Raw genomic sequence first — 16,298 nt, 5'->3', positions numbered from 1 at the left:
CTGGGATTACAGGTATGAGCCACCACACCCAGCTGTGTTCAGCTCTTTTTTCCATCAACAGTGAAAAGAAAATACCACCTCCACCATTGTGGTTTTTGAGACTATTGAAGTCAATTAAATGTCAACATTTACCATAAAATAACCAAAATAAAGATAGGCTGCATTAGATGAAATAGCATTGAAGTTTATTAAACTTAGACAACAGAAGTCTCTTGTGTAAATCCACATAAACAAAACCAGAGGTTCCCTCAGAAGACCCTCACCCAGATGTGCAGGTGGAGTCTAGTGGTCTTTGAATTAAATGTGAGAATCACTGGGCCAGAGGCCTGGCCTGAGTGTAAGAAAGAGGTTAAGAATGGATTCTATGAACTTCCAGGTTGCCATGAAGGTCTCTTAAAGGCTTTTGCCTCAGGGCCTGTCTCTCTGTGGCCCTGAGGAGAAGTAGCCTTCTGTGCAGCTGCCAACCAGGCCCTGGGAGGCACAGAAAGGGTTCTTTCTCCCATCTAGCCTCACAGGGGCCCTGCTAGACTCCACAGGACATATTTATGGCTGTCCTCTTTCCTGCTATGAGGGGAAGAGAAGTCTTCCTCATTGTGCTTGTGTTGATAGCCTAGCACCCTGGAACCAGCACTTGGCTTTACTTGGAAAGAAAATTTATCTGTTGGTCGTGTGAAAAATTACTTCTGGATGGACTTCACTGGGGCTCTGGTTTTCTGGGACTCCCTACCTGAGTGAAGAGAGAGGTCACTTCTCTTCTACCAAAGTAGAAAATACTTTGATATGTAATGAAATGGAGGTTACTGGGTAACTTCCTTTTTCTAAATCTCAGTGAAACTCAGTCCTGGTTTATTAATAATCCCATAATGCTTCTCTTCAGATTAACTGACACTTGAAATAATGCTCTCTAATTTCTCACTAGGGTATGAGAGAGAGAGTTGAGAGAAAAAGATTAATAGAGAGAGACACGCAGACAATGACAGAGAGAAAACCCAAAGACAGTAATTCAGCTGACTCATGAGTTCAGCTGAGTTATTATTTTTAATGTTTTTTGCAGGAACAAACATCAAGAAAATGTTTTGCACCTCCTTCAATCTTCCAGGCAATGATTGCTAAGTGTCCATGTTGAAAATTCATTGAGATGAGTTCATCTACCTGGTCACCTGGTGCATCAGCAGCTGATTAATAAATCCTTGAGCAACTCTTTGGTAAACCCTCCATGTAAGCAAAAGGTAAGAGAGAGAAAGAAAGAGAAAGGGAAGAGGCAATAGAGAGAGAAGGGAGAGATGGGGAGAATGTGGAGGGAGAGAAGTGAGAGAGTGGTAGGTTGAAGGAAGAAAGAGAAGGGGAAATGCAGAGAAAAAGGAAGATAAGAGAAAGTGAGGAAGGGAAAAAAGACAGAAAGAGATGCTGAGAAAGAAGACAAAATGAAAAGAAACAAAGAGAACCAAGAAGCCCATGGTATCCATCTTTCCAGCTGTCTCCCTGAGCAAACTTGCTTGCAGCAGCCCCTGGAAAGGCCCCGATGCCCTAGTTGCATGATAATGAAGTCAGAGTGGCCGGGAGTCTCTGTGCTCTGGAGGGCTGGGCTGTCTCTTATTTCACAGCCTGGCTGGCCAAGCCTAGCCACTGGGGGCCACTGGGAGCAGACATGTTGCCTGGCACCTGCTGCATGGCCTTCTCTTATTCTCTCTGGGTCTGACACGCCCTCATGGGCTGCAGGATGGACAGTTCATGGGAAGGCATTGAGAAATCCCACAGGAAAGTAGGAGTGGGTCTTGGGTTTCCAGCTAAACTGTCAATGTCATGAGAACCTCGGTAGGAGTGTTGGATGTCTAGCCCTTGGGAGGACAGCAAAGAGGGGGAAATACAATTGAGAGGCTGACCAAAGAGAAGCTTCTGGGCTTTGCTGTCTCCGTTTTCTCCCAGTGAATAAGAACTCTTTTCCCCTTTTATTTGCTTTGTCAAAATTGAGGACAGATGCTGCTCCATGGTGATTCATGTGGAAACAAGAACTTTTCTCTTCTTTCTTCCCACGCTGCCCCCTGGCCACCACAGTTTACAAGAAAGGTTGGCTCAAGCCTTTTAAAAGTTTAATAGAAACCCAAAGTTGACTGTGAATCAGAGAAAACAAAAGACATTAAAAAGGAGAGAGGTTAGAGAGAGAGAGAGATTTTTTTAAAGGGTCAGGAGACACAGAATATTTATATTTCAAGTACCAGCTTTAGCCATACAGCAAATAATGTGAAAACAGAGAAGAGCCAATTGTTTTTCACCTCTAAATCTCAAGCAACTATCTCATCAGAATCCTAACATTTCCAAGCTGAAAAGATCCTCAGATATCATGTATTCATTTTAAGCTTCTCATTTTCAGGATATAAAACATGAGGCCAGGGAGTTAAATCCCTTGTCCCAGGCTGAGCAGCTTTTCCATAATATTGGCAGCTGAGTGGGACACACCTTGAGTTGCACAGACCCAGGCAGCTGAATGGGTCAGTGGAGCAATGACAATGGGGTTGAATTCCCGCAGACAACACTTTCTGCATTTGGATACAAAGGGAAGAAGGGAGGGTATAGCCTATTCTCATTAGCTTTTCTCTTAGTAGCAGAACATTGTGGGAATCTGCCTGTACTTTTTTAGTTCAGCCATATTATTTTACCCAACACTGTATCAGGTGCTAATGGAGGTACAAAAAGAAAGAGAGGTATTCCGTGGTCTATAGATCCCTCTGTGGCCATGGAGTCACTAGCACCACTTTCTCCACCATTGATCTCGAGGAAGTTGTCTAATATTTCTGGCCTCAGTTTCCTCATCTGTAAATTGAACTCTGGAATTCCTATTTGGGCAGTATTTCTGTAAGCTGACATTAATCCAGGGCATAGCATTATAATTGTCACATAAATATTAAGCATTTAATCTTGGTGCCAGTTACTTTTCTTAGGCAATGTTGTAAGACTTGTTTTTGTTTCCTGGGCAATAAATGCCTGTTGAATGAAGAAATGAATGAATTTTTAAATTCCTAATGCTGATTCATTCCAAATTGTTCTCCAGTGTTTGCTTTTAGTGACCTTGAATATAACTAGTATTCTTTCTGCTATTAGTGTTTTCTCACAAATAAGTTTGGCAGATGACAAAAATTCTTTTTTTTTTTTTTTTTTTGGCAGCATCTCGCTGTCACCCTGGCTGGAGTGCAGTGGCGCAATCTTGGCTCACTGCAACCTCTGCCTCCCAGGTTCAAGCGATTCTCCTGCCTCAGTCTCCTGAGTAGCTGGGATTACAGGCACATGCCACCATGCCTGACTCATTTTTTTTTTTTTTTGTAGAGATGGGGTTCACCATGTTGGCCAGGCTCGTCTTGAACTCCTGACCTCAAGTGATCCGCCCACCTCAGCCTCTCAAAGTGCTGGGATTACAGGCGTGAGCCACCATGTCCGGCCAACAAAAATTCTTATAAAATGAGAATTGGGTAAAGGTCAGTCAGCCTCCACTGGCTCCTGTCTCCCTGGGAGTAAAAGCCAAAGTCATGACAATGCCTACAAGGCCACACAGGATCCGCGTGGCTATCACTTTGACCCCATTGCCTGCTGCTTTTCCCTTCCACTATCCCTAATCAAGTCACTCTCCTACTTGCTCTGCCTTGGACACCCCAGGCAGGCCTCCACCCCAGGGCCTTTGCACTTGCTGTTCCCCCAGCCGGGAATTCTAGTCCTCCATGTGATCTTCTCCCTCACCTTTAAATCTCAGCAGCTCCTCTCATGAACATCAGATTTAAAATGGTTCCTCCTTACCTGCTGCCCCAGCACTCTGTTTGCAGCTGCAGTTCTCATCTCCACCTGCTATACCATGTAATTGATTTATTATCTTGTTGATTGTCTGTCTCCTCTCTTCTAGAATGTAAGTTCCATAGGGGCAGACAATTTTGTCCATTGTGTCATGGCCATTTCCCCAGTACCCAGCACAGTACTTAGCAGACAGTAGACACTCAATGTGTTTGTTAAATTAGTAAATCTTGTAATTATGCACTGCTTTATTTCTCACTCAAAACCTTAAAAAATCAAATAAAGAAAGAGAAAAGCAAAGAAGCAGGGCTGGTTCCCACTGATTAAATGGTTCCTACGTGCTCATTGTAAGTACTTTACATGTATTTATTCATTTACTGCTCAACAACTGTATGAATGAAAGCCTGTGAGTTCCATCTCCTTGGCTGTTTCCTCTGAACACTGGCAGACTCCTGGGCATCTTCTCTTTGGTAATTATACTCACTTTCTAGGGGATCTCATCCGGTCTTGTAGCCTCAAACGTCATCTACAATTACCAAATAGATCTCAAACTTAATATGTCTAAAATCAAACCCTTGAACTACACCCCCTCACCACTAAATTGTCTCCCTCTCACAAAAGGGTAACCCCATTCTTCCATTTATTCAGGCTGAAAACATGGGAGTCATTCTTGATTCCTCTCTTCTCTGTCCCCACACCTAGGGTTGTCAGATTTATCAAATAAAAGTAGAAAACAGGTGCTTTATTTTATCTGGCATCCCTGCCCACATCCAATCAATCAGAAAGTTCTCTGTATCTCCAAAATACAACCTGAATGCAACCACTTTCACCACCACCACCTCCACCCTAACATTATTGCAAGAGGCTCCCAACTATCTCTTTGCTCCTGCCTTTGTCCTTGATGTCTATCTTCTGATATCAGCTGGAACGATCCTTTTAAAAGGAAAGTTAAATCATATTTCTCCTCCACTCAGAATCTTCTGGTAGACTTTCATGTGGCTGAGTTAAAATTCAAAGTCCTTCTTTCCACAGCCTATGCAAACATCACCATTGCCTTACCTCTGTCTTCCTCTCTGATTTTGTCGCCCGCCTCTTTCTTCACTTGGTGAGTCAGCGACCCAGGCCTTCTTAGCGCTTCTTGACTACAACTACTCTCTGTCACAGGGGCTTTGCACACACTTTGCTCTTCCCTCTGTCTGAAACTCTCTTGTCCCAGACATCTTCATGGTTCTTGCCCTCATTTCACTCATGTCTACTCAAATGTCACCTTCCCTAGCTACCTTCTTTAAAATAACACTCCCCCAGCCTGGCACAGTGACTCACACCTGTAATCTCAGCACTTTGGGAGGCTGAGGCAGGCAGATAACTTGAGATCAGGAGTTAGAGACCAGCCTGGCCAACATGATGAAATCGCATTTCTATTAAAAATACAAAAATTGGCCAGGCATGGTGGCACATGCCTGTAATCCCAGCTACTTGGGAGGCTGAGGCAGGAGAATCGCTTGATCCTAGGAGGTAGAGGTTACAGCAAGCCAGGATTGTGCCACTGCACTCTAGCCTCATCAACAGGGCAAGACTCTGTCTCAAAAACAAAAAACAAACCAACCAAACAAACAAACAAACAAAAACCACACACTCTCCCGTTGACTTTCTTCCTAGTTTATTTTTTTAATTCTTATTCTTAGCACTTATCATCCCAATATATATTTATTTGTCTCCAGTCCCAGAATATAACTGTTAGAAGAACAGGGATTTTGTGTTTTATTCACTGCTGTATTCTAGTGCAAAATGAATGCTGGCACATAGAATATGCTCAATAAATATCTGTTGAATGAATGAAATGTCATTGATGGGTTGGAAAATTGAGGCAAAAAGAGGCAAATTATCTTACTCCAGGCTCTCTCCCCTGTCAGAATGCTCTTAATGTGGGATCTCATTTGTTCTTCTCAGCAACTCTGTGAGTTAAGGACGGGCAGGCCTAACCCCATATAACAGATGAGGAAACTGAGGTCCAGACTTCTAAGGTTATCATCCTCAAAGGAAACCCTAGGCTGTGCCAGAAGCCTACATTCCTATTATGTACTTTTTTCACTTTCCTCAACCCTCAAACATGTGTTTTAGGTCTCATATTTTAAAAATTCTATTCTCAAACCACTCCCTTTCATGTCAAAGATGAAGTCACCTGGGTCTAATACATTTGTGCCACCAGAGAAACAAGGGAAATGCATGTTCTTTTTGCCCCAAATAACCTGAAATCCCTTCTCCCTATTCTGGGATTCCTCAGGCCTCAGATCATGAATCGATATGACTGGTGGAGAATCTTTGGTAATGTCAGCATTTACCTAGTGAAAGCAGAAAGTGCTATCCAAAATGACATGCTAAGATTCTTTCTAGGTTAGCAAGTTCATGATCTATTTGCTGTTTATTTGTTAATTTTATTAAACATTTATTGTGTCTACCAGGTAGGGTAAGCAACCATTACTATGCCCAGGACTGAGGGATGCAAGACTTCCAATGCTAAAAACTCGAAAGTTTCAGGCAAACCAGAATGAGATGATTATCCTAATAGTCTGTGCTTTTTTGGTTTTTACTTTTTTTTTTTAATGCTATTGTGTTAGACTGAACAATGGCCCTCTAAAATGCCCACATTGTAACCTCTGAAACCTGTGAACACATTATCCTCTATGGTAAAAGGGACTATGCAGATAAGTTAAGGATCCTGAGATGAGATTATCCTGCATTATCTTGGTGGGCTCAATGTGATCACAAGGAACCTTAGAGTCAAAGACAGAAGGCAATGGGATGATGGAGGCAGGTAGAGGGAAGGCAATGGCTATGGAACAGAGGTTGGAGTGATGATGCATTTTGACAATGGAGGAAGAGGCCACAGCCCAAGGAATGTGGGCGCCTGTAGAAGCTGGAAAAAGCAAGAAAACAGGTTCTCCTCTGCAGCCTGAAGAAGGAATGGAAGGAATGGAGCCTTGCCAACACCTTGATTTTAGGATTCTGACTTCCAGAAATGTAAGAAAATTAACTCATGATATAACCTAGCAACATCTCATTGTATCCCTTGGACTTCTGTGCTTTTAAGGAAGGACCCATGTGATTAAATTGGGCCCACCAAATAAACCAGGATAATCTCCCTATTTTAAGGTCAGCTGATTAGCTACCTTAACTCCATCCTCAAACTCAATTCCCCTTTGCCATGTAAGGTAACATCTTCACGGATCTTGGCAATTAAAAAATTAAAATGTAGACATCTTGGGGTGGGGGGGCATTATTATTCTCATATCCAGCAATCCTAAGCAAGTGCTATTTGTCCAAAAAAGAGGAAATTTATGTTCAAATGAAAACACACCTGTGAATATTTATAGCATCATTATGTGTTATTGCCAAAAACTGGAAACAACCCAAATGTGCATCCCTTGGAGAACAGATTTTTTTTAAAATTGTATCTGTACATGGAATACTACTTTGCTAAATATGAATGAACTATTGACATATGCAGCAACATGGATGACTCTCATGCATTATGCTGAGTGAAAGAAGCCAGATTCCATTTAGATGATGCTCTGAAAAAGTAAGACTATATAGACAGCAAATCGATCAGGTTGATACAAAGGGACTGAGGGAACATTTAGGGACAATCTACATTTTGATTGTGGTGATGGGTTCATGACTGTATGAGTTTGTCAAAACCCATAGAACTGTGTAGTAAAAATACAGGAGGAATTCCAATTAATGAATGTAGAAGAAATGGGGGAAATAAAGAAATCACCTTTAGAACACCAGTATAATAATTAACATATTACATACTAAAATTCACGGGCAAAACTTTAAAGAAAAACAAGAGAGTTGCATAGCCTCAGAGTATCTCCTTCATGATATTTTCAGTTAGTGTGGTAGTTTTAACACGTCACAGTTATTTTTATAGATAGATACTTCTTCCTCCAAAAGGTGAGACTTCATTCCCTTGCCCTTGAGTGTGGGCTGAACTTAGTGATTTGTTGACTAATACGTATGGAAAGGGAAAAACGTAACTTTGCACTAGAGAAACCTGGCAGAAACCACCTTGACCAAGTGATCAAGGTTAATATGACCAGTGAAAACTCCTGGTGATATCACGTGCCCCCGATAGGATGCAGGGAGACGGGCGCATACCTCTGTGGTATTATTCCTCCAAATCCATGACCTCAGCTTGATCATAAGAAAATATCAGACATACCTGAGGGACATTCTACAAAATACCTGAATAGTGCTCTTTCAAAGTGCCAAGATCTTGAAAAATAAGGAAAAAAACAGAATTTTTTGCAGATTGAAGATGTCTCTAAGAGACATGTCAAGTAAATACAAATATGATTTCCTAGTTTGGATGTTTGAACAAAGGACATTGGTGGAAAAACTGGCAAAATCCAAAGGAAGTCTATAGCTTAGTTAGTAAAATGCCAATGCTGATTTCTTAGTTTTGATAAATGTACCACAGTTAAGGTAAAATGTTAACATTAGGGGAAGCTAAAGAAGAATAGACAGGAACTCTATGTGCTATCTTTACAACTCTTGTAAATCTAAAACAATTTCAAAATTTAAAAAATTTTGAAATATAAACAAGTAAACATTTAAAAAATGTCACCAGGTGATTCTGATGAGCCAGTAACATTAAGAAGCCCTAGGGAAAAGCAGAAATCTGAGCTGAGTCACAGAGTGATAAAATACCATTAGCCATTTGAGGGAAATGATGACAAGTTAGTTACCGTTACTGTTTTCTACAGCGAACATAATAAGGGATGGTGGAAAACGAGGAAAGAGGTACCTGGGTCAGATTATGAAGTCTTTTATACCACACAGGATAAGAGCTTAGTCCCCTTACACTGTTGGCCTTGAGATGCCATTACAATTTTTAAAGCAGGGTGTAGCTGTGTTACTGAAAGGGGTCTCAATCCAGACCCCAAGAGAGGGTTCTTGGATCTCAGGCAAGAAAGAATGCAGGGCAAATCCACAGAGTAAAGTGAAAGCCAGTTTATTAGGAAAGTAAAACAATAAAAGAATGGCTATTCCATAGACAAAGCAGCCCCAAGGACTGCTGGTTGCCCATTTTTATGGTTATTTCTTGATCATATGCTAAACAAGGGGTGGATTATTCATGCCTCCCCTTTTTAGACCATAAAGGGTAACTTCCTGATGTTGCCATGGCCTTTGCAAACTGTCATGGCGCTGGTGGGAGTGTAGCAGTGAGGACGACCAGAGATCACTCTTGTCGCCATCTTGGTTTGGATGGGTTTTAGCTGACTTCTTTACTGCACCCTGTTTCATCAGCAAGGTCTTTATGACCTGTATGTTGTGCCGAACTCCTGAGTCATCCTGTGACTTAGAATGTCTTAACTGTCTGGGAATACAGCCCAGTAGGTCTCAGCATCATTTTTACCCAGCCCTTATTCAAGATGGAGTTGCTGTGGTTCAAACACCTCTGAAAATGGGATCTCATACTTGGTGTTAACAATACCAATCGCTTAAAAACATGTTACAAATTTATTTTTTGAAGGATGTGAACTTAAGTGTGGATGCCATAAGAAAAATATTTTGGAAAATATTCATGTGCTTTGCTTTGTGTGTTTCTGCATTATGCCACGTTTTCCCTAGTTAGGTAGGAATTGTGGGCAGGGACTGGGAAGAATTAGGATTGTCATAGCAGAAGTGCAACAGGGAAGAGTTAAGGATAAGCTTCGAATATGCAAAGTAGGATTTTGCAGGAAGTAATTTGCAAGGAAGGCTGAGCCAAGCCCATGGAATAGACCAATGAGTTTATTGTAAAGTAACTCCAGATTGAAAAGGAAGAAACAAGACAAGCTCCGCCTCTAGCCCCAGGAGGGCCTTTCAGTAGCTAACATTTTAAATTTTTCCAAAAGCAGGTTTTTATTAGAGGTGTGATCTTCCTCTGAGTGAGTCTTCAGGACAATGTTCTTGGGGAGAGGGATGGGCAGGATTATTCAGTCAATGACTATGTGCTCAGGTTGCCTGGAATGGGTGGACTGGAACCAGAAAAACTCAGCTTCCCAAAGGATCAAGACTCCCCTCACCCTTGCAGCTTGAATCCTGTTTCTTAAAGCGTTGCCAGGAGTTTACAGTTGACGGGGTCAGACAATGTCTTGCACAGGTGGTATGGAACATGTTTGCGTGCCTGGTCCTTGTGTGCTTAGAGCTTATTAGCTGCAAACAAGATTGTCATTGTATTTGCAGCTTTAGAAAAGAGATTAGCAGGGGAACAGAGACTCTCTCTTAAAACTGAGCTCTCTGTCCAGCTGCATTGCCCTGGTCCTGTTTACTTATTAAATATATCCATCAATGGAAAGCTAGTTAGCTGAATTTTGGAACAAATATACAGTAGAATACTGTGCAGTCATTACAAATGATGATGAGGATGTATAATTTTCACATTAAAAGATATAAATAAATATCTTGAAGGAAAGGAAATTAGTTAAATTCAGGGTAAGTATGCTCTAGTTCATAAAAATAATACTTTGTAAATTTTTACATGAGATTGTGTGTCTACATATATGCACAGAAAACTATACAAAAGGCTATTCAATAATTTAACATCTTTTATCACTTAGAGATGATGTTTTGGTTAATTTTTACCTTTTCCTTTGAGCTTTCTGTATTACTTTTTAAATTTTACTTTTTTTTTTTTTTTTTTTTTGAGACGGAGTCTCGCTCTTTCACCCAGGCTGGAGTGCAGTGGCGCGATCTCGGCTCACTGCAGGCTCCGCTCCCCGGGGTTCACGCCATTCTCCTGCCTCAGCCTCCCGCGTAGCTGGGACTACAGGTGCCTGCCACCTCGCCCGGCTAATTTTTTGTATTTTTAGTAGAGACGGGGTTTCACCGTGTTAGCCAGGATGGTCTCGATCTCCTGACCTCGTGATCCGCCCGCCTCGGCCTCCCAAAGTGCTGGGATTACAGGCGTGAGCCACCGCGCCCGGCCTTAAATTTTACTTTTACATTTTAATTTTATTATCAAAAACATAAGAAACTCTTTTCATTGTGAAATAAAGTATTTATGATGCTCCACAAAGTGCACTGAACATTGCTCACATAACTTAATTATCATTTCAAATAACTATTCACATTTAAAAAAAGAAATTTAAATAATTAAATTAAAAATAAATAGTTAAAAATTGTATTTTATATGTGTCTGTGCTCTAGTTTATATAAGATTTCTCTTATGTTGGGTGTTTGGGTCATTTCAAACTTTTGATAAATTAATGGATGAATATTTTATATATAAATTCTTGAATGTTTGACTAGTTCATTAGGATATAGATAAAAAATTACTAAAGTAAAATAAATTTAAACAAATATGGCCAAATTTCCCTACCTAATAACTACAGGGTCTTTATCAAGTTATATTTGTGTATTATTGTTCTAAAAATATCATTGCTCTTTGATAATTAAAAGGAAACAATCTTGTTTTCATTTAGATTTGTTTAGTTCCTAGAAAGGGTGGACATCTTAATGTTATTTGCTATTTTCATAAAATATTAAATTTATGAATTACGCTTTCCTAGGCTTTGTTAATTTAAATTTAAATTGAGGGAAGGGAATCTTTCTATAATAAGGCCATGAACTCACTTCTACAAATATTTATAAATATTTACTCATTTTTATATTTTTTATTTTTATTCTGTTGGTTGTGGTTTTAAAAAATATATATACAGATGTAATAAATGTTTTATGCAGCCAAATCTATTACCAAATTTTCTTTTGTAATATTGTATTGATTTGTATGCCTGGAAAGTCCTTTCCCCATCCCAAACCCAGTGAGCTACTTATTCTTCCTTATTTTATAGCTTAATCATTTACATCTAATTCTTCAGTTCGTTTGGAATTTATGTTGATGTATGATATGGGATGAAGATCTAAATTATTTTCTCCCAAATGGTTAACCACCTATTAAGATACTAAATTATTATATCTACTAAGGCCTTTGGGCCAGTTAGAGGGGTTTTCAAGAATAATTTGAAGCAGTTTATAGTTCATTGCCTGTTAGAAAAAGCATCTAGAGAAACTAAAACCTCTGGCGACAATTAGTCCCCACACCTTTCCTGGTTTTGCATCTGTATTATCTTTCTGTTCCTGGCTGCAGTAAGCTCCTGATCAACCCCGTCCTCCTCCAAGTGCATTGCAGTCCATTGCAGCCCTGGAGCAGAAGCAGAGAGGCAGGTATTAATCTGGGGTGAAGCAACCAGGGCTACCTCCTAGAGCCGTCCCTGTGCAGTGGAGAGATAACCGACAGTTGCTCAACAACGAAGGCTCCAAATCTCTGGGGTGTCAGGATACATGGAAACCTCTTCTTCAACCTGGGACAGGAGCCCCTTAGACACAGGCTAATAACACTTCTCCTGGTGTGTGACAGATGGTTGACTAATGTGTTTCCTGCCTGGGCAGTTGCAACTGGCAGCTGATTCTGTGAAAGGCTTTCATGAATCGTTTTGGAAAGCATGCATGTTGAGGAGCAGGGAGGTGAGTCAGGCATCTCTCTGCCTAGCAGCCCAGCCCTGTAACCCAGCTGTCCACTAATTATTTTCATACTTAAATGATTTACTACATTTAAATCAGTCCTTTAGAGAAGACCTCATACTTGCTAACGCAATGAGTATACAATAAATTTTAATGTATATAAACTATATAAAGCATCTGACAATGCTTTGCTTCCCTATTCATAAACTTGGATATTTTTAACTGGTATTTTATGCCTTAAAGATAAGTCCTTTTTTTTTTTTTTTTTTTTTTTGAGACAGTGTCTCCCTCTGTTGCCCAGGCTGTAGTGCAATGGCACGATCTCGGCTGACTGCAACCTCTGCCTCCTGGGTTCAAGCAATTCTCCTGCCTCAGCCCTTTCCGAGTAGCTGGGACTACAGGTATCTGCCACCATACCTGGCTAATTTTTGTATTTTTAGTAGAGACGGGGTTTCACCATGTTGGTCAGGCTGGTCTCAAACTCCTGACCTCAACTGATCCACCCGCCTCGGCCTCCCAAAAAAGATAAGTACATTTTAATTATTGTAGCCACTGTAAATGCACTTAAAGCTAATTATACCGAAGGGGAAAAGAGAAGAGTTTCAAAATTCTAAATGACAATACTTTACTTTTTGTAGCCCTGTCTTATCCAAAATAACTCTTCAACATAAACTTTCCCAAAACTTATTTTTTTGTGTGAAAAAATGTGTGTCCTGTTCTAAAGCAGGTCTTCATGTGTCTCCAATAACTGTATCCCATTCCAGAATATGTTGCTGAAAATAACCCACTAGCAAGGTGGCAGTGTTATTTCAACAGGATCTCCCACATCTTATGGCTACTTTTATTCAGAGTACAGTGCAATTTCTGCTTAGTGAATTAATTTTTTTTTTTTTGGAGACAGAGTCTTGCTACGTCACCCACACTGGAGTGCAATGGTGCGATCTCGGCTCACTGCAACCTCTGCCTCCTAGGATCAAGTGATTCTCCTGCCTCAGCCTCCTGAGTAGCTGGGATTACAGGCATCTGCTGGCTAATTTTTGTATTTTTAGTAGAGACGGGGTTTCACCATGTTGGCCAGGCTGGTCTCGAACTCCTGACCTCAGGTGATCCACCCGCCTCGGCCTCCCAAAGTCTAGCATTACAGATGTGAGCCAACATGCCCAGCAGAATTAATCTTTTAATAGAACTTCTTCTGTACCATTCAGCAAAATAACCCCACTCAGATCCAACCTACTTTCTATAAGTGATTAGAGATAAGTGTGTTTTGTGCATTTCTGAATATTCTATTCTAATGTGCTCTCTACTCACAAATAAGCAGCTGAGTCAACCTGCTCTTGGGGCTGTTGCATCCAGATTTTAATCCACACACATAATTGTGTGGCACTTTATTCATCTGGCTGTGCAGGGACTCAAGTGTGTCTCTAAAGGGGCAGAAAATTGAAAAGCTAACAGGCTATCCTGACATCTCAGATCAATGGTTTTTCTTCCTTCCTATCACCAAATTTTGAGAAACTTGAGTTAGAAAAGTTGCTGCAGCTATTCCCTCCGGCAATATGTTCCATTCTCCATGGCTCCTAATTAGTTTTCAACTTGGTCTTTTTTTCCTACTCTAGCTCAAGATGCATCTCCTTGATTCCATCCACCCCATCCAATACATGTGTCACTGCCTCTGCTCCTGAGCCTGGCTGTGTGTCTACCCATTATAGGCTGGCTCAACCAAGCTCAATCCAGGCACTGCTAAAGAGGCCAGAAACGATGCCAATGGACATGCTGTCAATGCCACAAGGTATGTCAGAGCTAGATTTGTATTCATTTTTAAAAAATAGATATTACATTTCTTTTCTATTATTTAAGAAAGAAAACTCAAAGTGCTTTGCAAACAAATGTATACCCCAGTGTTTACTGAAGTAGAATCCATAAAAAAGCTACAAAGCTAAACTTGTATTATATTTATTTTCTTGATCTGGGGGGAGTATTGCATTAGAACCTGTTGTTCTGGTCAGCAATAACCAGAATGCCTAGTTCTTTATTCCATGATATTTAGGACCGTGGACATATTCCTATGAATGGGTTAGAGTGGTCCTGCATGAAGTATGGTCTACAGATTGGTGCTAGTCCACCGAGAAATTAGTACAGAAATTGGGAGAACATACCCAGTGTTGACAAGGATGTGAAGCAACTGGAACCCTCATACATTGCAGGTGGGAATGCAAATTGGTACAGCCACTTTGGAAACAGCATGGCAGATTATTAGACAGTTATGAAACTTTATGCACTTACCATACAACCCAACAATCCAACTTCAAGGTAGTTACTCAAGAGGAACAACACACATGCCCATACAAAGACTTGTATGTAGCAGCATTATTTACAATAGCCAAAAACTGCTAACAAGCCAAATTTCTATCAGCTGGTGAGTGAATAAACAAATTGTGGTGTATCCATATTACAGAATATCATATAGCAAGAAAAAAGAATGAAATCATGTATACAATATGGATGAATATCAAAGACATTAATTTTAAGTGAAAGAAGTGAAACACGAAGATTATATACTGTGTGATTCCATTTACATGAAATTCTACTAAAGGTAAAACCATAGTGACAGAAATCAGATATGTGGTTATCTGGGACTAGGGATAAGGGTGAAGGGGATCAATTGCAAAGGGACAAGAGGGTTCTTTTTAGGATGATGAAACCGTTCTGTACCTCGATGTTGGTGGAGGTTAAATACTGCATACAATCATCAAAATTCACCAAACAGTACTCTTAAAGTGAGTGGATTTTATTGTATATACATTATACTTCAATAAAGCTAAGGAACAAAAGAAATAAAGAAGAGAGAGAGGAAGAAAGGAAAAGGAAGGAAGGAAGAAGGGTGGGAGGGAGGGAAGGAGAGAGGAAGAAGAAAAGGAAGGAAGGAAGGAAGGAAGGAAGGAAGGAAGGAAGGAAGGAAGGAAGGAAGGCAGGCAGGAAGGCAGGAAGGCAGGCAGGCAGGCAGGCAGGCAGGCAGGCTGGCAGGCAGGCAGGCAGGCAGGGAGGGAGGGAGGGAGGGAGGGAGGGGGAGGGAAAGGGGAAGGAGAAAGGGAAGGGGAAGGGAGAGAGGGAAATAGAAAAGACCAAGATTCCATTTACTCTCATGCCTCACTCCACTTCCTCTATGCCTGACAAACCTGATGTGGCTGAGATCAAGAAATTCAGTAAGTTGAAATTGAAGAATACAGAAACGCAAGAGAAAAATCTGCTGCCTTCCAAACAAACGACAGAATAGAAACAAGGAGGCAAATTGCCATGAGGCATGCACGCCAACGTGCGGTATGCATTCCACAGGTACTGCCTGCGTATTGTACTTTGTTTGGCTGTTTAACTTTGTACAATGCGAAGAGGCTAGATCAAGCTTAATGCCTGTGCTGTCCTGTTCACATCAAGGAACTGAGAACCACTGATGATGAGGGCCACACCTGCCTCTCCCTTCTGCCTATCTGGCTGTCATGGGAGGAAAAGAGCTTGCATGTTGGTGAAGGAAGAAGTGGGGTGGGATGACAATGAAATCTAGAGTAAAACCAACCTGGCCCAAGATGTCCTGCTGGCTACTAAATGCCATTTAGTCACAGTGCCATTTTTTTGTGTGTTTAAAATGATTTTAATTATAGGAATGCACAATGTTTGTTTGAAAAACAAACAGTTTTAAACACTCCCCCCCAAAGAAAAAAGAAAGAGCCAAAATTAGGAAATTTTCTTTCTGAAAGTAAATGAGATATTCAGTTTGAAGGGAAAAAATGAAATTTCATTAAGCCCAAAAAGGGGACAATTTTGAGCCACAACCAATCAGCCTAAAGGGGAGGTATTTTTATTTTATGTTCATCATGATGAGTTCTGGGATTTCCTTATAACACAAGTGCAGGGGGACCGGACTAATACCACATTGCAGTCTTCCTGCATCACATCAGACACTGTGAGTTAGGGAGCATCATGACACCTGGGGTATATCTGAATCCTGGTAAGAATGT

General features: G+C 40.8%; 1 protein-coding gene and 1 long non-coding RNA gene across 2 annotated transcripts; both read left to right on the top strand.

Moving 5' to 3' along the window:
- The first annotated feature begins 1,063 nt into the window (after positions 1–1,063).
- Positions 1,064–13,948, top strand: LOC131382288 (uncharacterized). Its single transcript, XR_009211610.1, has 3 exons — positions 1,064–1,229; positions 1,978–2,067; positions 13,902–13,948. It is a non-coding gene; the product is annotated as an uncharacterized LOC131382288 (long non-coding RNA).
- Positions 13,949–15,448: 1,500 nt separating this feature from the next.
- On the top strand, positions 15,449–15,559 carry LOC116809588 (thymosin beta-4-like). Its single transcript, XM_032753418.1, has one exon. It carries the CDS (start codon positions 15,449–15,451, stop codon positions 15,557–15,559), a length of 111 nt encoding a protein of 36 aa, XP_032609309.1.
- Positions 15,560–16,298: the final 739 nt, after the last annotated feature.

Source organism: Hylobates moloch, unplaced genomic scaffold (assembly GCF_009828535.3).
Source record: "Hylobates moloch isolate HMO894 unplaced genomic scaffold, HMol_V3 SCAFFOLD_1, whole genome shotgun sequence".
NCBI lineage: Eukaryota > Metazoa > Chordata > Mammalia > Primates > Hylobatidae > Hylobates > Hylobates moloch.
Note: the sequence above shows the minus strand (reverse complement) of the source record. Positions and strands in the feature narration are given on the sequence as shown.

Excerpts from the sequence above, each read along its gene's own strand:
- LOC116809588 (XM_032753418.1), top strand. The coding sequence starts at position 15,449 with ATGCCTGACAAACCTGATGTGGCTGAGATCAAGAAATTCAGTAAGTTG.